Here is a 27,716-nt window from a genome sequence, read left to right as displayed (position 1 = left end):
GTGTGTCCCAGCAGCCGCGTTTCCGAGCCCAGGACTGTGCTGGAAGGCATGGGATCAAAGTCCGGGAATGGCTTTGCTGGAAAGTAAGTCAGTAAGGGTCAGAAAAGAGCAGAGCTGCTTGGAAAAAATAGATCCAAAACTCATTCCTGCTCCTCACCGTGCAAATCAGCACGTGAAAAATCCCATCGTCTTCGACCACCGATGCTTTCAGCCGTTTCTAGCAGGACTTTGGGCATTCACGGCACATGCTGTGAAATGCTCTCCTTTTTCTTTCCTTGCCCTGGGCCTCCTGTTACCTTTTTTCAAGGCATTTCTGTGTCCCGCCCGGGTCTGAGCTAACACACAGACAGCTGGGAGCCTCAACCACACGGCAGGCAAATAGGTGGTGAACTGCTGATGGCCGGGATGCCACTAGCAAATAACGGAGCTGAGTTTGTTCTCCCAGAGCATTGAAAATAATGGCTTAAAGCCTTTCTAAACAAGGTGCCCTGATTTCATTTAAAAAAAAATTAAAAAATAATCTTACAGGATCTCTGTAGGCTCCAGAGGTCTGACTTCTAAATAGTTTGGACTTTCCTTATAGCGTTAGGTAAGAAGGTTCTGTGCCACCTGCATAGTATAGAAAAAGTTATTTCCTGGGAATTTATCTATTGGGAGAGAATTCACACAGAAAAAAAAAAAAAAAAACCAAAACAAAACAACAAAAAAACCCCACCAAAAAAACAGTACAGTATCCTTTAGTTCACTTTGGGATGCTTAATTTCTTGGTAAAATTATTATTTTGCAGTTATACCAGGCTTTAGCACCTCTTACTGTGCCAACGACACGTTGATTTTTCCCTTTTCTGAAGTGCTAGCCTCTTTCAAAGTACACCTGAGGATTAGACATATTTTTTTAAATACTGTCTTTTTTTAAATCTCTTCTTGAATCCTACCTGGTTTTCAAAACATACCTGATTTGGGACACAATGCAAGTTTTCTGCAAGCTGTTCAGGTTGTTTAGATGTAATTGTTAGCAGAAATGGAGCCAGAATGCCTCTGAATGTGCAGTTCACCCAGAGGAGATCACTGAGGCCAAGATTAATTAATAGTTTAAAAAGCCATAGTCAGACATTCCCATGGATTCTGGGAAGCGCAGAAAGGCTCGCTCTCAGATGCACGGGACAACTTTCCTAGCAGATCTTGAGGAGCCCTTAGGATGTATCGTTGCGGTGGGTGGTGGCCGGTCTGGTGTCCGTAGCCAGGTCCCAAGGGGGGGGGTTAATGATTGAAGAGAAGTCAAAGCGGTTGTGACACTTCCTATGCCGTGTCCTGGGGGGTTGTAATGATTTACAACTGTGTCTGGGGCCGTGTGTTGGGGTTTTGGCTATAAGCCTTGCTCCTGACAGGTCCAGCTTCTCTATGCTGGTATTTACATTTTCATTTCTTCAAGGAATCGCAACCTTAGGAGGGGAACGCTTGCCCTCGGGGTGTCTCAAAACCACTGATCCTTGGGAGGGGCTGTGGCATTGCTTTGCTTGCTTTAATTGCTCTTCTCCAGCATATTGAACGTGTGTCACTGCAACATTTGACAGACCTTGGGTATCTTCAGTGCCCATTGCTATTACTAGCAAAAGCTGAACAAAGGCAGTGTGTAAGATGTAAAATAGCTCTGCAAAACCTCAGGACGCTTTATGAAAGGACCTAAGCCCATTTTGTTGCATGAAATCATCAGGTTATTAATTTGTTGTACTTTTCCCAACTTTTTACAAATAAGATGTGTTCTAGGTGCTTAATCTACACAAATTCATAACAGCCTTTCTTCTTCTAGCTTTATTTCCCTTCCCTACCTTGCAGTTGGTCAGGCTTTGCCTTTTAACTGACTTAACCTCAGTCATATATATATATATATATATATGTATGTATATATAAAGAATATAGTTCACCATCAGCTGGTAGGTGGGAAATTTTAACTCATAAAAGTTTTATTTTCCAAAAATGTGAAATCTCTGGACTTTGATCCTGGGTAGCACCTGTTGTCCTCTTTAAAGGTGCTAGGAGCCCCATCCCACCCACCACCTCCCACCCCCTCCCATCCCATCCCATCCCATCCCAGTGCTCATTGGCAGCTCAGGCTGCGCCCTGAGTGTTTTTACACAGGTGTTATTCCCATTTTGGTTTAGTTTGGCTCCACTTTTCAAGCAGAATAGCCCACCCACCCTTAAGGCATGTGATGGCTTAAAATCTTGGTGAGTTTTTGGAGCCTTCCTCCAGCATATCACTTCAAGGCTCTGTTGTGTCAAAGGTTTGGTTTTTGTACCTGGCTGGTTTGATTGTAGATAATTGAACTTTGACTGGGGAAAAAAAGCAACCACAGAATGGGCTTAGTAAAGAAAAAATCAGAAGAAAAGCTTATGTGCAGGGACAGAGTGCAACAGAGAAAGTTCATAAAGCAGGTGCTAGTCATCTGCTACTATAACCAAATGAATGTTTGCAAATATCTGTTAATAAATATTTATAATCAGAGGATTATTGACTAAAATGAGCTGACAAATGGTCTTTGCACATCTAGAAACTTTGATTTTCTAAGATTTGTGAGATTTCTGGTGGTTTGCATTTCCAATCCATGTAGAGATAATACCTCAGCTTTTTTTTATTCTACTAAATAATCATGGAAATGGGAAAATAGAAATATCCTGTGGTTTTGGAAACTGCAGGAAAGATGGTAAAGGTTCACCTCAGGTTTGGTTAGAACTCTTGGGGTCAAAGTCTGTTCTCCCTGAAAAGGTTTAGCAAATACAGTTAAACTAGGAGGGATCACGCCACGTAGTTTGCAATCTCTAAAGGACTGTTTTGCAACATCCCAGGCGTTTGCAGCTCTGAGCTAGGGCTGTGCTGGGTGTGTGAGCTGCTCAGGGTGATTTCTTCACGGTGCATGAAAAGGACCATGTTCCTGTTGAAAAAGGCTTGTTTCAGAAAACGGGAGGTGGCCAGCAACCTTTTACACTACTTTTCCATGTTACGTTCCAACCAGGACTAACAGGTTCCTACAATCCCCTTGAAGCTGGCTTCATTTTATGGCTTCCTTAGGAATCCTGGTATAACAGAAAGGAAATATTTTCTTGCTGTTGGTTACCTCTCAGATAAAGCATGAAGGATTAGAGCACTAGTTGTTACTGCTCTCTCTTAAGCAGAAGAAAGGACAAGAAGCCTGTTAGAACCTTAGTCATTGATTTTCCTGGAGCAAAGGGTCACACATTAAGTACTATTGATAAAAAGCATCGTTGTGGTGTCCATGGAGACCAGGTTGAGGTGAAAGTGAACTGTTGCCGTTCGAGTGACAGCTTTAGGTGGATCTGTAAAGAACCTGCTTTTTCCTCTAATCATAAGGAAGATCTTATTTATTCTACTTTGAGCGTTGGATCAAACCCATTACTTCTGAGGGACCTGCTGTGCAGGGAGATGCAGTCACTGTTGACTTCAAGGCAGAGGAAGGGATATTTGGGGTCTCATATTAACTGTTCTGTGCTTGCAGGTGTCACAGCTCCAAGTGCCTGGATGCTTCTGTTGGAACTCGTTTGTCTTTTTAAAAATCAAATTAGTGTCAAGGTTAGGCTAGAAATAGGATGACTGCAATATTTCCTTATATCCCTAAAAGCTATGCATGTATAAAACTCCCAAGTAATTGCACACGTGCAGTACTATGCCTGTGTGCAGCAGGCTTTGTCCTTTGCTCTGTTTGGGCATGTGCTTGGATACGCTTGGAAAACTTGCTTGGACACTGTCAGCCTTATGCCGGTGTGCCCTTCCTTTGGGAGCCTTCAGCGTTTTCTCTGCTCAGAAAGGTAGGACCAATGCTGCGTCATCATGGTCCCACATGGAGCATCCCTGTGCAAGGCTCATGCAACCTTATGGTGAAATGGCTTGAGAGGGACCGGAGCCATTCCTGCTCCAGTTCCAAAGTCATTATACCATCCATCAGTCTTTTAAATGGTTGCTGACTGGCCCCATCGAGGGGTTAAACCACCCCAGTGGCAGATCTGTTGCTTGAGTATTGTTCCATTTGCAAGAAAGTGTTTGTTTGGCCTGGAGAACCCTTCCTCGGAACGTGTGCAACCAACGCTCTTGCTGCCTCTCCTGGAGGGCAGCAAATTGTCTTGGGGCCTCCTAGATGTTTCAGCTGACACGCAGCTCAGCGATCTTTTTTTTTGTTTGTTTGTTTGAAATAAATTGACAAAATGGAGCCTGTGGTTTGGAAAAAGATGGTGGACCACCCAAAGGTCCACTCAAATGTCTGGGGCATCAGAAGGTCTTTGGAAGCATGGGATTTCTTTCAAAGTTCACTTCTGGTTTCTATCAGCTGATTTAGTGGTAAATTTTCTGTAAGCTGCACCTTTGGGTAAAAGTTGGTGTTACTGCACTTTCCGGACTGAGAGACCAGTGTGATTTGTCCGTTCTGATGGGATTTTTGAATCCACAAATCATTCCTGTAGCCGTCCACCTGCATGAGCTGTGTGACAGGTCCCTGGAAGCATTCCTGTCCCTCCAGTTTTTTATTGTTCCTTCTTCCATTCGTTTTTTTGTTCATGGATGGGGGCAGCTGGGGTGACAGAAGAGTTTTCTTGTTGCTCTTGGAAGGGGCAGGGGAAAGATGGAGTTGTTCTTTCTTCCTCTGGGAAAACATCCAAATGCTCTGCTTTCTTCTCTGGGCGATCAAAGTGTCTTATCATAGCTGGGCTGGAATATCCACAGTTGCTGAGTCCCCGTGGTGGGAGTGTGGCTCAGCATCGTGCAGAGATGGGAAGAGTTGGGAGTGCAGCGGTACCAAACATTGCGTTACCTGTAGATGTCCCCAGAACTGTCAACAGAAATAGGTTTTAAAGGTGCTTTCTGGGTGTTTGCAGTCTCCCATAAACATTTTATATGTAGGCAATTTCAATATGCAAAGTGACCAACTACAGTTTTAAAACAGTCATGCTCTGCTTTCAAAAATGGAGTTTGTTCTGCCCTACTGCAAAAACCTCAGCATTATTTCACTCAGCAATGAAAACTCAAAGTATTGATTTTGAAATGTATAATTGATTGTAACAATAAATCACTGGGCAGTATATGTGCAAAATTGATTTTTCTATTGCAATAATTAATTTGATATGTGCTATAACGTATTTATGCAGGGCCTAAACAACTCAATAATGGTAACAAATTGTGTTTGGTCAAGAACTATCCACTGTGATGCGGTTGATTTCTTTTTGTCTAAAAATTTGTAAGACGGTGCTGTAAGAGATGGTAGAGATACAATCGCGAGAAACCTGTAGTACCCCAAATAGCTCGTATTGCGCTGAGTGAAAGTACTCCAGGATCAGAGACTTGGAAGGAACAGCTGGTGCCCAGATTGTTTTAGCAGAGAAATGTTTATATACGATATCAGCTGTCTTATCAGTCCAGCTCAGTAAATCTGGCAGTTTTGCCTGGACAAATTGATAGAAACTGCAGTAAAGAATAGAATGAATAGACATATGGATGGACATGATATGACGAGGAAGGATCAATACAGCTTTTGTGGCAGAAAGCCCTGCTTCACATGCCTATTAAAATCTTTTGACTTTAAGAAAAAATAAAAAAGGAGTCGTTGAGCACGCAGGCAAGGAGATCCAGTTGATATCCTTGGCTCAGGTTTCCTAAAGCCTTTTGATAAGATCCCTCACAAAAGGCTCCTGAAGAAAGGCAGTTGCCGCAGCGTAAGGAAAAAGATCCATTGGTGATAAGGGAGTGATGGTGGTGGGGTTCATGGGCAAAGGGACAGGGTTGAGTGGAGAACGGTGGCTGCAGCGCGGCACAAAGCTGCCGGGCACGGGGAGGAAGAAGAAGGTGACAGGACTGGCCACATACGTGGACTGGCTTCTGTGTCATGGTGATAAAACTCGTTCAGACCTTTCTGCAAGGAGAGCGGTGGCAGAGACGGGTGGCTGGCCACATAGGGGACGGTTTCGGGTTGGGCTGTTCAGCCGAGGTGAGATCCCTTGTACAATCCAGCAGGGAAAAATAAGCGGTGGGTCTTGGTTAATTGCGTTGCTGCTGATGCTGCCCAATGAATGGCTCCGTGGAGATGCTTGGAAGTGTTGGGATCGGCAAGAAGTTTATTCCCAGAAGGTTTGACTCTCTTTGCATCGATATAACTAGGGTGTGGTAATGTCTCTGAACGTCTGTGGAGTTAAAACGGGACGGAACTGTTGTTGCTGCTCAGACTGAGATCTCTATCCTACCGTCAACAAGAGGCACGTGGGGCTCGAAAGCGAAATGAGCCGCAGCGTCTGCTCAACACCAGAGCTGGTATTTCTAGTGTCATAGGTATTCCAGTGACCTGGTGAAATGAAAAATTCCTGTAAAGGGAAAAAATTTTCTGTATACATCCATTGTCTGTATAGCCATCCACTGCTAGAGAACGTACACTTTGCTTTACACCACTGTGAAAGTGTCTAGATCCGATTTGGTTTTCTTCCCAAAATAACAGCTTAGTTGAATACATGTTGCTATTAGAAAAACAGCCTTTTTCTTTCTCCTTTTTTTTTTTTTCCCCTCATTCATTTAATGTGCTTTATTTCTGTTATTTCTTGGGGGGGGGGGAATCAACAATAATATCTCTTCTTTTACAGAGCATCAAAGTTAGCTGGTTGCCTCCACCACCAGGTACTCAGAATGGATTTATCATGGGCTATAAAATCCGACATAGAAAGACTACCCGCAGGGGTGAGATTGAAACACTGGAGCCAAACAACCTCTGGTACTTGTTCACAGGTCAGTGTTCACATGGTACAGCCTTGCAAGGTTTTGATGAATTAAATGCTTTGGGAATAAAATATACTTGCACTTCAAGGAAACATTGATTTCTTTGCTGGCAGGTAGCATTTATTGTGTTGTACAAAGACAGCCTTTATGGTGCTCTTCTTTTTTTTTCAAACCAATTTTTTCCTTACTATTTTTACCATATGTTTGTCTTCTGGATTTTGTCATTAATGAATTTGAAGCTGAATTTTTCGCCTCCAGTATCTTAAGCCTCAGTTGTTGGGGTTTGGGTTTTTTTTGAGCACTCAGTCAACATCATCTATCTTCTCCTGGGTGCAAAATTATCAATTTCCTTGGATTTTCAATGGAAAATACCTCCTCACAGAATAAAAAGGACAAGAGTAGATCATAGAGAAACTATAATTGCGAAGAATGAAAGCAGCCAGGTGAGGATCGTAAGGGTAGCAGTGAATTCTGGTAGGTGAAAATTAATTTCAGCTGGGTTCTTGCATTGTGCCCAAGACAGAACTGAGAAAGCAGCCAAAGCATCAAGGGGGACGATTAAACTGTCAAAGTCAGTGGCACCTTTGCTACTGAATTCAGCGTAACCACGATTGTGCCTTAGATGACCTACTTTATGTTTACTTTCAGGTGTAAAGTGTGGTTTGTGAGAATCAGAAGTAATTTTATATTGCAGAAGAAATAACCATGTGCTGGTTTGGAAGGAAAAGCAGCATCTTATTAAAAACTGAAATAAAAGCAAAAGGAGAGCATTTTTATGACCAAGACCTTAAATACTGAAATCTCATCTTGGTCATCTCACCTAGGCTCGTGCCAAAGTTCCCCCCCCCCCCTCCCCCGGGACCCCTGTAAAGGCTTCATCACTAGTGGCTGCATGACAGCCAAGTACTTTCTGGGGAGGGATAGCGTGCTGAGCACATTTGGGAGGTTGGAAAGGATCTGTTTTCTGGCAGATCAAGTAGAAATCATGATGAAAGCTGCTCAGATGTTTTGAGTCGCTGCTGCTCTGATGGCTTAGAGGAGAAACCATAGCGATGCAAAGTGCCAGAGTGAAGGCAGGGACCTCCGCAGCTCCATCCCTGCGTATCCCTGCGGATCGTGCCCTTGGCGAGGGAGGAAGGCTGCGGTAGGTTAAAGCCACTCGGAGCAGAGCAGATGAATCTCTTTTGTGGTAGATCCCCACGTCCTGAAAAAGTCTTGCCTTCACCGGAATTATTCTGGGCTTGAAGAGCTGCGGGAGCCTGGGTGGGAGCGTGGGCTGCAGGCAGCCCCAGCCCTCCCCTCCCTGCAGCCCCTAAAGTGTTTTGGGTTTTTTGTTGTTTTTTTTTACAGAGTTTGGGAATACATATTTTGGGAAAGCAATGAAGGCAAATAGCCAGACCTTGTTACTACTTTCCGCACACGTATATTGCGCTTGCTGGAGACCGAGCTCCATGGCTCTTGTAAATGGACATTTTAAATATTAACATGGAGGCACTTGACATCGTGGCGGCAATGCTGTTGGGTAGGGAGGTGCTTTACAGGATTAATAAGAACATCTGCAATAGCAAATGAGTTTAGAGTTCCAAGGCGGGTTTTTAAATAGCCACTATCAATTTTAGAGTAGGCTTCCATGTCAGCGAAATGTTAAACTGTTTTATTTTAATTATGAGCGTTCTTCTCCAGAGAATGTTTGCAATTAAATGAAACGTTTTATTCCTGTGCTTCATGGTCAGTATAGACTGAGGAAAAAGATAAACTTATATCCCCACCTCGGGGACTTGGAAGTCTTGTGGCATGTTCAGGAACATTGCTGTAATTGTTTTCTGATGGCTTTAGCCACAGAGGGAAAATGTCTCTTTCTGAATTTGTACTTATTTCACAATATTGATAAGACTTTGTATTTTTTATTTTTATTTTTTTTTTGCCTGAACTGTGTGCTCTGAAGATTAATCAGGAGCACTGGAAAGCAAAATGCTCTTCAGTTGCTAACCTAGTTCCTAACCTGCAAATTTTATGCAGAAGGAGAGTGTATACCTGCCTTTCCCTGCATGTTAAAAGCAGTGAGCTGGTTTGGTTAAGCATGCAATTAATGCCTTAGTTATGCAAAACAATTTTTCATTTCTCTACTAAGCAGACATCCATTCATTTTTGTACGTAGGTATGAAACACAGCCAATGGGATTGACAACCCAAAATTAGTCCTGGGCCGGTACAGCCTTCATGCAATTCTTAATGCCTATATCTGCATGTCTATTTTATGTGTATATATGTTTTATATAGATATATATGTATTTCTATATATTTCCTTCCATGTAGCAAATCCAATGGACTATTACTAGAGATTTCATTTTACTCAGTCTGTTGCAAACTCTGGTATTGTTACCGAAATCTCGGAATGAAAAACTTATCAACACCAATGTGATGTAGATAAGCAGACACTTCTTTATTGACGGCTGGGTGCGTGAGTGAGTCCTCTCACGATCAACGCACACCAAGCTTCAAAATCAGATATCATATATAAAACTTATTCATACATATTCATTAAATATTCATACATAATCATAATATTTCCCATAAATCATTAACATATTCTCCTCCCATGTCCGATTCTGCGCAGTAGAGCTTAGAAAGGTCCAGAAATGGGTCTGGGGTACGATTTGGGTAGGTGGTATATGAGTCGGTGGTCGCAATCTCCCCCTGCCGGAATTACCTTTTACTAAAGTTCACGGTTTCTTGGCAGGCAACTACAAGCTGTTCCAGTCGACTCTTCCCAATTTCCATTAATCTCATATTCTGACATCTCAATACACCTTCTATATACAGAAGACTGGTCAGATACAAAGAAACCTTTCAAACCCTACATTATTACTTAAGTTTCAACAATGATTCCAGCCCATTCTTCTGGCCTTAGTACAAGATATACAGAGGGTCTCCTAACAGCTTTTACTAAATAATCATAAGTTTCTTCAAAATATATTTTTATCCTCCTATATTTCTATTCTATAAAATAACTCTATAAAAACAAATAATCAAACAAATAAAGTCAATCAATCTTAACTTTTTAACAAATCGATAACATTTCCCCCCTTTGAAAGTGTTGAAAATCATTATTTCAATACTTCCACATTATTTACATGTCATTTGTTTCAACATATTTTGGTGGTGGGCTATATCTTTGTGGACTAGTAGGTACTTCTCTCATAATCATACGATTGACTGCAATCCTATTGGTAAACTGCTTCTTCAAACATACATATACTAACATGATCATCAAAAAGACAATCAATAACAAAACCAAAGTTTTGATTATGGATTGTATCCAAGAGCTCAAGTTCCATCCTAATTTGTTAAAAAATTTTCCAAGCCAATCTTCTGACATATCCTTTTAAATTGTTTCAGTTTCTTTTTCAATTTTCCTAATAGGTCTAGATCATGTTCCACATCCTGAGTGACATTTGGAATGTGGATACAACAGTGGTCCAGTTTATCCTTGAGATATCCACATACTCCATCTTCTTTAAGTAGGAGCATATCTAGTGCCATTCTATTTTATAAAGTCATTCTGGAGGTCGCCTGTAATTGTATGTTCAATTCCTTAAACCCCTTTTTGGTAACGTTTGCTAATTTTTCCACTTGACCAGTTAACTGATAGAGCCATGCTCTGTTTCTATATAAAGCTATAAGATTTAAAAGTGATTCAAGTGCCCAACCAGTTTTCACTCCTATAAATGGTTCATTCCAAATATCATCATTTATCTCAGATCTCTTTATTCATTTCAATTCTAAATTCTCTAAGGATCCTTTAAATGGTGATTTCTTCCAAATTGGACACAATGTTGACATGCCTAAAATAATTTGTTTTACTTTACCATCTAATGGTAGATGAGTTGTCCAGGTTCCATCACTCAATGCCCAAATTAAATGTCCAGGACATCGAATAGTAGCTTTTCTGCAACTAAACAAAGTTCCTCTTCTGACTGTAAAAGTGCTGGTTAAATTGAGAGTATTCTTAAGACCTCGACAAAAACAACCATATTTCAAAACAGCGGCCAACAGAGGAATTCTTTAGATTACTAAGTCTACATTACTACAATCATACACTTTTTCACATTTCCACCATGGTACTATTTTATTCTCTTTTTCTCCTAATGAAGTTGTTCTGTCATTGACCCAGGGTAATACTAATACTTTTCCCTCCCATGTAAAACACCAAGGAGTTTTTGCCATATACTGAAAATGGGAATATAAGGTCATAGACCAAACCGAATCCCAAACTATTTCCTTTTCCTGTAGGGTTCGATTCTTTTTCTCACATCTTGTCTTGGTTACCCATACACTGGTGTTTGTTATAGCCATTTTAGGATAATAACACCATCCCTTGTTCCCTAAATCTCCCTCTAATCCCGGTTTAGCTACAAATCGTCCTTTACATTCTCACATGGTTGAATATACTGGTGATTCTTCTCCAACTTTAACCTTTTGCAATTCCCAAGTTTCCCTAGGTTCTTGTTTACAATCCATCGTCTCATTTTCATGTTCTAATTTGGTCAAATTCATGGTTAAGATTCCCCATGGAATAGATTCACCTACTGCCCTCGGTATTGGCAAAGAAGCAGTGATCTGCGTGACGTTTTGTAAATTGGCAAATTCTTTAATCAATCCTACCATCAAATTGTCCTCAGCCATTTTTTTGGGAATGTCAATCACTTGTTCTGTTTCTACTTGTCTTTTGTTCCTGTCCACCAAGTCAGCCCATGATCCCACCAACACTACAAACCAAAATAAAATCCAATATAAAAATTAGACATGTTTCAAAGTCAATTTTAAAGTCTCTGGGTCACAATTGACAATCTTCCACGAAATAGGTGCTTTCTTCACGATGCTTTCTTCACTCAAGTATAACGTATCCAAACATCCGATTCTGCAATTTTGATAGCTATAAAAGTGGTTAACAATATCTGGAAGGTCCTCTCCAGTGCTCCTGCAAAGGTTCGGAGGTCCAAGTCTTCACATAGACATAGTCCCCTGGTTAGAAATCATACACTGAATTTTCCTGGAATAAAAGTCTATTCCAAATTACTGCACTCCAAATTGCAGCCAAAGTTTTCCTTAGAAAAAGCAAATAGTTATACACATCTTGTTTTCCTTTTACATGTATGTTTAGATTTGGTTCTGGAGACTCATATATTTTTCCATATAATAATTCATAAAAACTGACTGAGGTTCCACTCTTTGGCTGTACCCTGATTCATAATAATGCCAATAAAAGCGCCTGAGGCCACTTTAGACTGGTTTCTTGACAAATTTTACTTATTTGTCGTTTCAAAGTTTGATTCATCCTTTCCGCTTTCCCACTAGATTGTGGTTTCCAAGACGCATGTAAATCCCAATTAATACCCAATACTTTGCTAACACTTTGGACTACTTCAGCAACAAAGTGTGGACCTCTGTCAGAGGAAATTCCAATAGGGACTCCAAATCTCGGAATTATTTCTTGTAATAACCACTTCACCACTTCTTTTGCTTGTGTAGTGCGACAGGGAAGGGCTTCTGGCCATCCTGTAAAAGTATCAACCACTACCAGGATGTACCGGTACCCATTTTGTCTAGATAATTCTAAAAAATCTACTTGCAAATAATCTCCAGGTTCTACACCAGATTTCAGTCTACCCATTTGAACCTTTTTCTTAATCATTGGATTATTTTTCAAACATACTTCACACTTTGCAGTTACTATTTTAGCTATTCCCAACATCTTAACTGATACTACTTGTTTTCATTAAGATGTTACTAAAGCTTCTGCTCCCCAGTGACATTCTTGATGCCTTGTTTGAATTATCTCTCTCATTAAAAGAGGTGGAATTACTACCTGTCCATTAGGAGTTATCCACCATCCAGCTAAGTTTTTCTTAGCATTTAATAACTGACCTAATTTGTCATCTTCTTCTAAATATCTCGGTTTTTCCCTAGGAAGGGTTACTGTTTTAGAAGGAATTATTGCCATTTGCGATGCTTGTTTCTTTGCTACCTTTTTTGCTGTTTTATCAGCTAAATTATTTCCAACTATTATTTTTATATTTCCAACCTGATGTGCTTTACAGTGCATGATTGCTACTTGACCCGGCTTTTGAACTGCTTGCAATAATCATAAAATTTCTGTTTGATGTTTAATGTTTGATCCTTGAGAGGACAATAACCCCCTCTCTTTCCACAAAGCTCCATGGACATGCACTACCCCAAAGGCATATTTTGAATCAGTCCAGATATTTACTTTCTTGTCTTTGCTTAGCTCTAAGGCCCGGATTAAAGCAATAAGTTCCGCCTTTTGTGCTGATGTGATACTAGCCAATGCTCCTGCTTCTATAACTGTAGTGTCTGTTGTTACCGCATATCCGGCGTATCTGACTCCTTGTTCCATGAAGCTGCTTCCATCAGTATACAATTCCCAGTCTGGTCGCTCCAATGGTACATCCTTCAGATCCTCACGACTGGAATAAACATACTCGATGGCAGCCAAGCAATCATGTTCCAGTCGTCCTTCTTCCTGTATGGAACTTAAAAACACTGCAGGATTTACCAGGTTAGTTGTTTTTAGAATCACATCATCCTGTTCAGTCAATACCACCTGGTACTTCATCATTCGGCTGGGAGACAGCCAATGTCCCCCCTTCTGTTCTAAGACAGTTATCACCATGTGTGGAACATAGACTGTTATTGTTCTTCCCAAAGTCAATTTCCGAGCTTCTTGTATGAGCATCACTGTTGCGGCCACTGCTCGAAGGCAGTTTGGCCACCCTTTACTCACTGTGTCCAGTTGTTTAGAGAAATATCCGACTGGTCGTTTCCAGCTTCCTATCCTTTGGGTTAACACTCCCAGTGCCAGGTGTTGCCTTTCATGAACAAACAACTGGAAATCTTTGGTTAGATCCAGCAGTCCCAAAGCAGATGCAGACATTAAGGCACGTTTCAACTCTACAAAAGCCTTTTGTTGTTGTGTGCCCCATACAAAGGGAGAACTCTTTTGGGCCTCATACAGCGGTTTAGCTATTAGCCCATAGTTCATGATCCAAAGGTGACACCACCCAGTCATTCCCAAAAATGCTCTGAGTTCATGAATATTTCTCGGCTCGGGTATACCACAAATAGCTTCTTTGCGATCTTTTCCTAATTGTCGTTGTCCTTTTGAAATCTCAAAGCCCAGATATATCACAGTCTGGCAGGCTATCTGGGCTTTCTTCCGGGACACTTTGTATCCATTTAATCCCAAAAAATTCAAAAGGTCAATAGTCACCTGTATACAGGTAAGTCTTTCTTCTGTAGCAATCAATATATCATCCACATATTGTAGGAGTAAATGCCCAGGTCTTGATTTATCCTGTTTCCAGATTTCAAGTTCCTTAGCTAATTGATTTCCAAAAATTGTTGGACTGTTTTTAAATCCTTGGGGTAATCTAGTCCATGTCAACTGCATCTTTCGCCCAATTTGAGGATTTTCCCATTCAAAAGCAAACAGTTTTCTGCTTTCCTTTTCCAAAGGTATACAAAAGAAAGCATCTTTTAGATCAAGCACTGTAAACCATTGATAAGTCTCCCTTAATGCTGTTAACAGTGTATAAGGGTTTGCTACTACAGGATAAATATCCTTAACTATTTGATTTACTGCTCTCAAATCTTATACCAGCCTATATTCACCTGATGGATTTCTGACTGGTAAAATAAAAATATTATACTCAGATTCACATTCCTCTAAAATTTTATACTCCAAAAATTTATCAATCAATTTCTTTAATTCCTGTCTCACTTCTGATTTGATTGGATATTGTTTAATTCTCACTGTTCCTGCGCCTTCCTTCAAATCTATTTTAACAGGTTCTGCTAGTTTCAATTCACGAGGAATATCTGTCTCCCATACAATAGAGATCACTGCCAAATCCACCTCCGGTGGAATTTCTTGTTCCTTTACCTTTTCTTGTATCATCAAGACTTCTCCCGTTTTTGACTCATATATTTTCAAAAAGAGTTCTCCTTCATCAAAAACAATTTGTGCATTTAATTTGGATAACAAATCTTTTCCTAACAAGGGTACCAGACATACTGGTACATACAAAATTCATATATAATTATCTTATTTCCAAATTTCAAATCCAGGGGTTGCAGGAATGGCCTGTTTTTGTTCCAATTTTTCCTTTGCAGATATTTAATAAAAAATGTCGCTCCTATATCCACTCCCAACCTCACAATTTAAACAACATTTTTTTCCACTTTCTTATTATCAAAAGTTATAGCCATTACCAAATTATCTCTAATAGTTAGCTTACATTCATCCTGCCAATCCTTTCTTTGTCTTAAATAAAAGAACAAATACACATCTGACATTTTATTCCATTTCCCTTCTCTTTTACAATACAACATTAACTACAAAATAGTGTTATAATTCAGTGTCCCATTCGTGGGCCACTTTTCCTGATCATCCAATATATACAAAGGCCACCAATTATTACAGTACTCAAATTATTACAATACTCAATCATCTGGCTCTTTTGCAGATCATCCTGTAAATTTCCCCAATGTGCCAATAAACATCCCAACAAAGAATTTTTCGGGATTTTGTCATTTACAGCAAGATTACCCATGCTTTTACTTTTAAACAACCGAGTTAACTTAGTTGCCATGGTATAATTACTCACAGTACAATACACAATTTTTCAACTCTGTCACTCCGATCCGCGGATCCACACTCCACACTCGCTTTCATGCTCAATTACACGTCTCACCCTTACAGCCACACTCACACTTTCCCACAGTTACTTTAAACAAACATATAACACAATATTATACCTCTTAATTTTCTTCTTAATACATAAACACAAAACAACAAAAACAAAAGCTTCTTCTAACTTCTTGTTAGAGGCACTACCTTAGAGAACACTATAGCATATAGTTTCTCTTGTTTCCACTTTTGTCCAACCCTGCAATAGCTTTCGCTTATGTCTTACGGGCAGACGCCTAGGCTTCCACTTCCACAAGGATTCTTTTAGTCCAACCCTGCGCAGCTTTCACCGCGTCTGACAGGCAGACTTATTCAGTGGGACTCCAACCCACTGGTGGGACTCCATCCCACTCTTTCCCATACAATTATTATAGTGGGACTCCCCCCCACTTTCTCTAGTGCACTTACTTACTTACTTTAGTGGGACTCCCACCCACTTACTACAATTAAAAAAAGAAGTGTCTTACCAAATATCCAGGGAACTTCGCGAAGAGCCTTACGGATCGGGGATCGATGGGTATCCCTGAGAAATCCTCGGTGCCAGCTGGAACCGATCAGGTCCCCGACTCCTCCGGTCTCCTTCAGCAAGGTCCCATCTGGGTCGCCAAAACTGTTACCGAAATCTCGGAATGAAGAACTTATTGACACCAATGTGATGTAGATAAGCAGACACTTCTTTATTGACGGCCGGGTGCATGAGTGAGTCCTCTCACGATCAACACACACCAAGCTTCAAAATCAGACACCATATATAAAACTTATTCATACATATTCATTAAATATTCATACATAATCATAATATTTCCCGTAAATCATTAACATATTCTCCTCCCATGTCCGATTCTGCGCAGTAGAGCTTAGAAAGGTCCAGAAATGGGTCTGGGGTACGATTTGGGTAGGTGGTATATGAGTCGGTGGTCGCGATCTCCCCCTGCCGGAATTACCTTTTACTAAAGTTCACGGTTTCTTGGCAGGCAACTACAAGCTGTTCCAGTCGACTCTTCCCAATTTCCATTAATCTCATATTCTGACATCTCAATACGCCTTCTATATACAGAAGACTGGTCAGATACAAAGAAACCTTTCAAACCCTACATTATTACTTAAGTTTCAACAATGATTCCAGCCCATTCTTCTGGCCTTAGTACAAGATATACAGAGGGTCTCCTAACAGCTTTTACTAAATAATCATAAGTTTCTTCAAAATATATTTTTATCCTCCTATATTTCTATTCTATAAAATAACTCTATAAAATCAAATAATCAAACAAATAAAGTCAATCAATCTTAACTTTTTAACAAATCGATAACAGTATCGTCATTAATTTCTTTTCTTAATCTTCTTTCTGTATTATTTTTATTTGCCTTTTTTGGGTTTTTTTTTTGTTTGTTTTGTTTTGTTTTGTTTTGTTTTGTTTGAATTAAACAGGACTTGAGAAAGGAAGCCAGTACAGTTTCCAGGTGGCTGCCATGACGGTGAATGGGACAGGGCCCTCCTCAGACTGGTACACAGCAGAGACACCTGAGAACGATCTCGACGGTAAATGCATCTTTTAAAAGCGGTTGTCTCCCAAGGCCTTCTAGCTGAGGGGTGTCACTGCGGATGTCACCCCAGCCCAGGTTAGGGTGGGATGCCCGGGCTCTAGACACCCACCAGCAGATGTTCTCTTAACGCTCCCGGGTCCCATATGCCATGAATTGTGTTTCTCTGTCATCACTGGGACCAAGGAGTCAGAAAACTTCATGGAAATAATTCCCTGCCAGAATTTAGCTCCTGGCAATTTGCAATAATACAGCGAAGTGAATCAGTAACTTCATAAATAATAAACAGCATCAATCAAAGAAACAATGAAGACCATGCCAACAAGCCTAACAATTCACCAAGCAAATATTCCAATAGATCAAATCCTGTTTGCCAGCCTTTATTTGCAGATGTTAGAAATGCAGGTTGGCAGCAAAGCTGCATAATTAGTGAAAGATGACAGGATGCAGATACCTGGAAACTGTGGGCTGTACAAATCGGTGCCGATGCTGGCACAAAAGGGAAGAAAAACACTGGAATTTAAGTGTGAGATAAAATGACTGGAATATTTGAAGTAGTAAAGGAATAAAAGGAGAGTAATGAAAAAGTCTACCTAAAAAAAATTAAGCAGAGTGCAAATCAAATGGGACAAAGAATCTGACAGATGGAAGCCATGGCAAAACTACAGACAATCCCTAAGAAGCAAATATGTAGTAGAAAGGAGATGAATAGAAAATAAAAGGAAACTTATGAAAATTGCTATGATTTTTTTAAAACAAAATAAACCACCTAAAAAGGATCAAAGGCAAACCGGATGAAAGAATCAATAAATAATCAGTTTAAATGCACCATACTACTTGATGGTGCCTTTCTTTTGACTGGCTGGATTTCCTTAGGAGCTCAAAATCTTGCAAATGGAAGAATTTCTGCCTTTCGCTATATCCAACTGCAATTTTCCAGCAGACCGGGAGGGACTGCAGTGCGTGGCACGCAAAATGGGAGACCCATTCCCTGTGGTTTCTCATCAAGGTTGTAAAGCAGAGGTGATGCTTCTAGGTGCCTCGTAACTATACCAACGGGGGATGACTCACCGCGGTGCGTGATGCTCTCTTTCTCATTACACTGTGGCTGGTCGGCACTTTGAGGAGTGCTGTTGTGAAGGTGTAAAATTTTTCACTGGCAAGAGTAAGAGAGAAATTGTGAATGCACCGCAGTGTGGAAAAAGAAAGTAATGCATTTGAGTGTGTTCGTTTTGATTTGTGTTTAGTTGACACTGTTACCGAAATCTCGGAATGAAAAACTTATAGGCACCAATGTGATGTAGATAAGCAGACACTTCTTTATTAATGGCCGGGTGCGTGAGCGAGTCCTCTCACGATCAACGCATGCCAGGTCTCAAAATCAGACACCATATATAGAACTTATTCATACATATTCATTAAGTATTCATGCATAACCATGATATTTCCCGTAAATCATTAACATATTCTCCTCCTATATCCGATTCTGCGCAGTAGAGCTTAGAAAGGTCCAGAAATGGGTCTGGGGTACGATTTGGGTAGGTGGTATATGAGTCGGTGGTCGCGATCTCCCCCTGCCGGAATTACCTTTTACTAAAGTTCACGGTTTCTTGGCAGGCAACTACAAGCTGTTCCAGTCAACTCTTCCCAATTTCCATTAATCTCATATTCTGACATCTCAATACACCTTCTATATACAGAAGACTGGTCAGATACAAAGAAACCTTTCAAACCCTAAATTATTACTTAAGTTTTAACAATGGTTCCAGCCCCTTCTTCTAGCCTTGGTACAGGATGTACAGAAGATCTCATAGCAGCTTTTACTGTGCAAATATAAGTTTCATTAAAAATATTTCTTATCCTTCTATTTTTCAATTTTATAAAATTATTTTATAAAATCAATTAATCAATCAAATAAAGTCAATCAGTCTTAACTTATCAACAAATCGATAACAACACTACGTTCCTTTGAAGTTTCCGTGCCCACGTACACACGTGCACATGAAGAGGTTAATCGAGCCATCGCAGGAGACACAGGATGCGAATAAACCTGGGCAAAGCGGTTTTGTTCAGGTATTGTGCTGCCATGCGCTTGCATTTGCAGTCCGATGAATTATCCTCGTCAAGCTGCAGCAGCCTGATGCTGGGAATGCACCGTGTTGTGTGCTAGCTGCAAATGCTTGGATAAACCAGTTACGCCGCATCCTGCATGTGTCAGCTAACCAGGGAAGGGCTGGAGCACAGGCTGGTAACTGCAATGCCCTCTCTGCTGCTGTGACGAATGCAGCTTCTTTCGCTGGAAGCCTCGTTGGCATCAGCAACACAAAGTCGAACGCTATCCTTGAGAACATCGTCAACTCCCAACGGATATTCATTTTAATTAGTGTTTTGGGTTTTTTTTAAGTGATTAGAAATCCAAACAGAGCTGCTTCTTCAAGGTTCCCTAGAAAGCTCGCGTTCCTTTACTGACAGCTGGGAAGGTTTTAAATATTTATTTTAAGCCTCTAATTTTATCCTTTAAAAAGAAAAAAAAATGATACAGAAAGCAGTGCTTTCCCTTAAGGGTCTGTTTTAAATAGCTTGAGCAAGGATGCAAGAGAATCTCTGATCAACTTAGCAAAGGTATCCTCCAGGAAAATGGGTTTAGGATGCTTGGTTTCTGACTACTGCATTGAACAGATGGAAGCTGTTATACATATTAGATAGTGATACAATTCAGCTTCAGCTCTAAATTAGTGCTTTAAGAGCATGACAAGCTAGACTGTTATTCATACTGTAATTTCTCCTGAAAAGTGATTCAGGAAATATGGGATGAGTAGAAAGTACCTTGACTTTGTGAAACGTACATCTTTGAATGGCTGAGGAAATGGCTAAAGTGACCCAGATGTAAAGCATTTCTCAAGGCTGGCAGTGGAATTAGGGAGCTTTGAGTAGTGCTAAGTGCAGTATTCCCGGAATGGAAGGCGTGGGCACTGACGCTGTCACCCAGACACCCAGCGAAGGGCTGGGAGGCACGCGTGGGCAGCGTGGCACCCCGGGAGGAGATGGCACGCCAGGCAGTGACATGGAGCCTCAGCTCTCCTTTCCTGGGAGCCAAGGTGTTTCTAAGGGAGAGAGTAAGGAATGCAGCACCAAGGAATCTGGTTTGGTGAGTCGATCCCCCGGGGAGCTGTCTTGTGTGCCAGTGGCTGGTGGGCACCCACAGCTCATGTCTCCCCGTGGCTGACAGGTGCCCAAAGGTGCCCCTACGTGGGACCTGGTGCTGGACTTCTGGTGCAGTTAAGGGAGGGACCCTAAATTTGGCTCACTTGGGACTTCAGATGAAGAACTTACTTCATGTAGGAGCATTCCCTGTGGAGATTCCCGCTGGATCTCAAGGTCGCTTCTCAGAACTGGTTCTGGCATCGTGTTTACACCCAGGAGAAACAGAAGTGAACATGTTGGTCTGGAATGGCAAGGACATGGCCCGGCAAAGGAAGCAGAAATATGGGATGTATGTTTCGATAAAGAGTTTTGCTCCTGGATATCCAAGTGCTGGGACACCAAAAACCAGCAGAGCCATCCAAAGGCTGGATGGTTCAGTTTCCTGAAGAATTTATGGATTTAGATGGTTGGCTGTGTGTTGTGTTTGGCAGAAGCCCTTACTGTGGAAAATGCGCTTCGTTGTAAAGGGATCCAAAAAATAAGTTTTTTGGGGGGGGGGAAAAATAGTTGCTTCCGACATTTAACTTTGTGCTTTGGCATGTGAACTACACGACACAAATTCTAAAATTCAGAGCTGTTTCAGAATAAGAAAAATGTTTTTTTCCCAGGATACATTTGAAAGTAGAGCTAAAGATAGTGTAATTAAAATTGCTTTATACAGAAAAGTGAAGCAAAAAAAAAAAAAAGCATCTTCAAAAAATAGCTGTGTTTAGGAAACATCAATATTCAAAGAATAGTTCAAAATGTTTTCCAGCCCAGCTTCATTTGAGAGACTTAATTCACAAGAAGGGTCCAAGAAGTTAACCTGCCTTTTGCTTTTTGAAACAAGACATCATGATGTAGCTCTGAAATGCATGATTCGCGTATTGGAATTGTTTGAAATAAAGAATATGAAATGTTTGAATAAAGTAGTTTTAACCTAAATGGCTTCCTAGAGGTATCTGTACTGCAGTTAAAATCTCTGTGTTGTGTCAGATGTAAAAATCATCATCTGAAGGCAATCGATTCCTTGAATGCTCTGATCTACTTTGCTGCCTGAGAACTGCTGCCTTTAGAAAGTTGGAGGAATTGCGGTATTGCCATGTTATCCAGCTTCTCATTGCAAGGCATTAAGTTGTTATTTTCTCTCTGGGGCTTGTAAGAAATGCTTCTGTCATTTGTTTTTCAAACAGCACTGCTCAAGAGTAGCTGCTCACATAACTTTTGCTTGGGCATTAAAACAAAGTTTGGGAGTGAAGTTGGGGGGAAACGGCAACTTTCCCTGACTTGCAGTGGCACTGCTGGTGCAATCTCTTTCTTTTTGTGAGTAGCTGCTTTTCAGTGAATTTTCTTCGACCCATGCTTTGCAGTTTTAAGGAGTTGAGGGCAAAGGACGTCCAAAGTGGCTAGGTGTTTCGGAGCGGTAATGTATGAAGCGGAATTCCCTGAAGGTGCAACAGGTTTTCAGAGCGCTCTAATGTGTTCATCGAAATTCATCTGAAAGCCCCTAAAATGCCAAGGATGCATCTACGACACTGGTTATTGAAAAGTGTTAATTCTTCTTTTCATTACCTTTTTCCAAGGTTTACAGTGGGAATGCTTCACAACTGCAAAGTGTCTTTTGTTGGAGTTTACCTCATTTTATAGTCTGTTTTTTCTACCCTGTCCTTGTTGCCTTCCGCATAAGCTTTCATCTATTATATTGCAAGCCTTTTTATTGGGGAAAAATAGTAACTTCTCTTTCTGCTCTCAAAAAGACAAGCTACTGTGCAGCTCCTTTGAGGAGACTTGTGATATGGTAGTTATTGAGTAAACTCAAACAAAAGGCATTTACTCATCTAACCTTTACAGTAAAATTAGGCTTGTAGAAGGGGAAACAGACTCCAAGTGGTTAATTACTACTTATAGGAACACCTGTAAATTAAATATCTCATTTTGATTATTTCATTTGTGAAATGTTGGTGTATGATTTAAAGCAGCTTCAAAGCAAGAGATGCATGTCCGAGAGTTAAATTCACTTCTTGTTTTCTTGGGAAAGAGACAGATCACTTCCAGGATGTACTAGTACATCGCTAATAAAGTAAAACTCATTAAATAATCTGTGAGCACAGGACAACTCATGCACTCAGCTGTCAGGATCCTGCTGAACTTGCAAATAGACCAGGGAAAAGAAAAGTTGTCTTCCTAGGAATTCTTTTGCAGGTCATCTTTCATTTTCCTGCATCATTTTAAATCTCTCCCAGCCTTGTGCTAACGGTGGAAAGTGCTAGGAGATGCTCCGTTTAAAATAGGGGGAGGCGTATCGGTGCTCTTGGAAGGGAAGGATGTAGCTCATGTGAAATTGCATGTAAGCTCTGCATGTAACTCTGGGGTACCTGCTTGGGGATTTTTTTGTGCAAATATTTTCATCTAAATGCAAACCTTGAGTAGAATATTAATTTATGCTTTCTTTTTTTTTTTTTTCTCACATCCCAGAATCTCAGGTTCCTGACCAGCCAAGCTCTCTTCATGTCAGGCCCTTGACAACAAGCATCGTCATGAGCTGGACTCCACCGCTGAACCCGAACATTGTCATCCGCGGGTACCTCATCGGCTACGGTGTAGGCAGTCCGTATGCTGAGACCATGCGGGTGGACAGCAAACAGCGTTATTATTCCATTGAAAATTTGGGTAAGTAAGTGTTTTCATTCATTTCATTTCATGAAAAGAGGTTCCTTTGAGATTCCACTGCTTTTGTAGGTTTATTTTCAGGCTATGACCGGTGCTTCCTTTACGTGTTGCTTTCTTAGACTGTTTCTGCATTCCCTTTTCTGTTTGCTCTTACCTTCAAAACACTGGATACTCTCAAACATGTGAAATCTCTTTGATCAAATCCTCATTTGATTCAGGAGATCTTATTAAGTCATGTGCCCCTAATACTAACTCCCACTTGTGCAGAGAGTCGGACCTTAAAGATGTTATTCCCGGGGCTGGCCCTCCCAGGTTTGAATTTAATGGCAATCGCGAAACTCCTATTTTGTGTCTGTCAAAATGTGTCGAGAGAGAAGAGGGGGTTATTCATTATTCATGGCACAGCCTCTCCAACAGTTCACCTAAGTTCTCAGCATGGTACGCAGGGACCTGGATCCTTCCAGTGGTGACGGACCGTTCTCCGAGCCCTGGGAAAACGGTTCAGAGTTTAAAGGATGTCAAGAAGTATAATGGTTTCCTTGTTGTTTCTTCTTTAGCGCTTTTATTCCAGGTAAAAATGGTAAATTTTCTGCTTTGTAATCTGGGAATGATGAGCTATTACAGGAAGATTCATTAGCTTGGTACGTTGTTGGGGACAGAACTCCAATGTCTGAGGATGCTTTGAGCTGGAACGTGTGATTTGTAGCACCGTGCAATGGCATCGTCCAACCTTTTTGCTGTTTCCTTGGGGAAACCCGGGGAGTAGAATAAATTGGTTTTACTCTGACTTCATCAAACAGCTTCTCTTTGTCCAAATGTCTTCTGTCGTGACGAAGGTGTTCGCCAAGAGGCATACATATACACTCCCAAATATTCAGTGGGTTCTGTGGGAAAAGGCAGGTTTGATACTGTTTGGTGCAAGTGTGAAGTTATTATGCAAAATGGAAAGATGCCTGGCTGGAATATGGAAGAAATTGTGTAGAATATAAAGATAAAAGCTATTACTAATGAATGTGTGTGTCTAATAACTAATGGAGGGGATTAAATGCAAAATATTTTTTTTAATTCCAAAAGGGTTTTAAATTCTTCCAAGCCTCTTTTAAGTTGTTTCATATCTTTAATGAATTTTCAGTTGAATCTTTCACCACTGTTTACCCAGAAGTATTAGAAAAGAAAATTATATGGACAGAGCTATCAAAGCCAATGTGCTTATCCTTCATGTATGAAATGACCAGTGAGTATATTTGCTCACAGGACCTCTGGTAGCCACTACCATCAAGTAGAAGATATGCTAGAAATGACTGGCAGATACAAAAGCCTTCTCATAGGGTAGTGACCCTTGGTGTTTGTGGAAAGCTGATGGTATAGTGCAGCTATCAGAACTGTTTCTATAGATTAAATTAAATATTCTTGGCTGTGCTGGCAGGTAGAAGAACATAGAAGTCCAGCAAGTCAGGGAGGGTGTTTCACTTAATATACTTTAATTACAGAAGTAATACTCAGACATTTAGAAAATGCAAGAAACTGTTTTGAGCCTATCGAATGTTTATTTATAAATAATTCGGTCACTGAAATCAATTGGTTTTTTTTTTTGCTGAACACCCTCCAACAGACTGAGGTTTCATGAAAGTTATTGATTATTCAAAATGAAAATATCTTTTCATGGTACATGTTTTGGTTTGACTGCAAATATTCCAGATGTGACCAGAGTAACTTAATTGTCATTGTCCAGATGAGCCTCATGCATCTGGTCTCTAACCGGGTAAGGATGCAAGCACTTTGGTCACAGAGCTTGACGTGCACATTTGAAATTCGACTTCTCTGAACGTTCACATGTACAACTCTGAAAATCAATTTCTATGAATAATTGTTCTAATTAAATGCCATCGTTTGAATATCTACAGAAAAAGAACCCCAGAGGGATGTGACCAAGTGCCCTGAGAAAGCTTTTTAAAAATTAGAACAGTTGCCAACATTTCCTACGTTATTCACCCACTTTATTTGAAACCATTACAAGAAAATTACACAAAATGATGAGACAGAATTCTTTTCCTAATAAAAGTACTGCTTTCAGTAAGGTTATGAGTCAAAATGTGCTTCTGGCAGGAATGAGGGGGAAAAATATTTCCTAGCTGTTATATGAACTCATTCCACCTGTTGTAAAATTTCCTATGAAGCCTATGCCCGAGCAGTAATGCTACCTTAAATGTAATATGCAAAAGCAATGATGAAGTCTGATATGTAAATAAATGGTGAACTTCAATGAGTTTTTCTCTCCCCTCCAAAGACCTCATCCCTTTTGATCCACGCAGCTTTCTGTGATTGCTTCCTCTCGGTTCCCCTGCTCTCCTCTGGCTCGTTAGAGACTGCGGACAGGTCGCCCCACTTCGCCTCGATCCACTCTGTGATGTATCTCACCAAAAAATTGGGGGTTTGCAGCTTCCTGAGGTTCCCTGCAGTTCTTTTTATTGGTCCTTTGTATGCTCTTTCAAAGCACACTGCAAACCTACGTATCATTTAGATGCTGAAGCGGTAGAGACTTCCATTAAAGAGCAATCGGATTTGTTTGACATCAGCTGCCTTTCAGAAATCCTTCCTGGCTCACATTTCCAGTCACCATTTTCGCATGCAGATGCCAAACCAAATAATCCAGGTCCACATTGGGCTTTATTTTACTTCTATAAACTCGTGCTGTAGTCCCGAAAGAAATGACGGTGACAAACTTCTGAGTTAAAACCAGTGCTGTGCCAGGCTGAGGAGGGATGCAACACACCCCAACGCCATACGCGTGCATGTACGTGCATGCCTGATCTTTTTCCTGGGAACACTTTTTTTTTTTTTTTTCTCTGTGCACAAAAGCACCTCCTGGACATCTTCCCAAAGACTTTAAAATTCAGAGATTTAGAAGAGGGATGCATGTAGGTATTGAAAGTTGAAGCAAACAGGCTGGCTCAATGGCTTTATTCCCTTCCCAGCATCCGCGATACGGTTGCCCTGGAAATTCCTGCCTTTGCGATCCCCTTTTGTCTGGCAGTTGCGATAGGGTTGCTGTAGCAATTCCTGCTCATTGGATACGTAAGGCTGTGGTTGCCCCTTGCTGATATTTGTGTGGGTTTTGTTCCTCCTTCCCGGACTTGTTTGTGCAGCTGCGAGTCATTGCTGGCCACTGCCACGCACGCCCGATGAGCACGGGTGGATGGTTGGGTACCAGTGGTATAAATGTCTGGCACTAGAGGTGTCCGTTGTGATTTCTGTTTTTATGCAGAAAAAAACCCTATAATTCTAAAATTCAATCCTAAATTACTTCTTGCTGTCGTGAAAGTGGAGTCAGAAACAAGCCTTAGCGCATGCTTTGAGCTCAGGGCTGGTTTACCTGCTCTGCTGTAGAGGAGATGGTAGCTTCACTTGTGGATGTGGTATGTCAGCATTTGGTGGTAAAAGCTTTGTGACATGATGGAACTAATGGCAAACTCTCAGTCCGACTCTCTGGACTGCTTATTTGACCCAACCTCCGATGTTTAACATAGTTCAGCCCATTCAGCAGCTCTGTCACCTGACGGCTTCTCCCTCTTGACTACGGTGGGTGTTTGTAACGGTAACGTAGCCGTGGTGTACGTTGTTACACTTTGGGATGTGCCATTCTGGAGCTGATGATGAAGTTCCAAAGGTCTTTGCACCTTCAATCTGCTGCTAATGCTAGATGAGAAATGCTTTCTGTGTAGTTCTTACTGGTTTGGGATGGGAGTCAGATGTTGAAGTCTCTTTAGAAATCCTGTTAGATGCTTCACTGCACCTTTGTAATCCGAAATAAACTCTGCTGGAAGGAACAAGGCTTGGAAGCGATGGACGATCTCCTTACAGAGAACACCCATACAAGCGGGATGGAGACCTACACGCTCACAGAGTGGCCTCCTTTTTCATTCCTACCCTTACTATCAATGATGTAAGTGTAGCACCAATAAGCACGAGTCGTATGGCAGCTTTGCATCGTGTTTCAGGTACTTAATTGATTACTTCCTTCAAGCCAAACTTTTTTAATGCCTGAATCAGCCTGTACCTGAGCTGTTACCAGCACTTACCTGAGTAGTACACTTCAGCTACTGAGTAAATCACTTCAAAAACATGAAGAAAAGTGGTCGGTCTTTCATAATAGTGATTGAGAACTTTATTCTGTGTGATGATCATCTTGAATACAACTATATAGAGATAACACTTGTACTCTAGAATGAATTAGAATGATTTCCTTATGACTGAGTGGTCATATTGCCTTGGAGACACTCTCCCCAGGTGCAGAAGAATATAAGAATATCCAGAGACTTCAGCTTTGTCAGTGAGGAATTTGTTGTATTTTCTGTCTGCAGCCTATGAAAGATATTTGATGTCAGTCTCATAAATTTCAGGAGTGAGCATCCCCTGCTCTCACTCAGCCTTTGCTGTGACAGAGAAATCAGTGCTTGACTGACTCTCAAATGAATAATTTTAACGAGAGACCCTGCTTCTAGTAAACCACTTCCTTTTCTTTTTCTTTTTTTCTTTTTAATAATTTTAAATTTTTGCTTGTCATTATAAATGGCAAGTTATTGGCTGGTTAGTAGTGGTTTAAACAGTCTTGGAAAATTCACAGGTGCCAATTCAGATCTTGTAGGCATAAGAAGTAACGATTTCTGTACTGATCCTACTCGGAAGGCATTAAGTGTAGTAATAAACTGCCTGGGCTTGTGTCCACAGAGTTTTGTGTTAAAGTTTAGTCACGAAATAAAAGTTTAAAAGAAAAGGGAAGAACTATGC

At 40.8% G+C, this 27,716-nt stretch overlaps 1 protein-coding gene across 1 annotated transcript in view; it reads left to right on the top strand.

Moving 5' to 3' along the window:
* The window catches only part of LOC119140924 (netrin receptor DCC-like), a 156,821-nt gene that overhangs the window by 63,826 nt on the left and 65,279 nt on the right, over window positions 1–27,716 (top strand). The window contains exons 8-10 of the mRNA XM_037372586.1: window positions 6,632–6,773; window positions 16,963–17,073; window positions 22,734–22,928. Of these exons, the coding sequence (XP_037228483.1) occupies window positions 6,632–6,773; window positions 16,963–17,073; window positions 22,734–22,928 (448 nt within the window). The remainder of the gene's footprint in view (window positions 1–6,631; window positions 6,774–16,962; window positions 17,074–22,733; window positions 22,929–27,716) is intronic.

This window comes from Falco rusticolus, chromosome W (genome assembly GCF_015220075.1).
Source record: "Falco rusticolus isolate bFalRus1 chromosome W, bFalRus1.pri, whole genome shotgun sequence".
In the NCBI taxonomy this organism is placed as follows: domain Eukaryota; kingdom Metazoa; phylum Chordata; class Aves; order Falconiformes; family Falconidae; genus Falco; species Falco rusticolus.
Note: the sequence above shows the minus strand (reverse complement) of the source record. Positions and strands in the feature narration are given on the sequence as shown.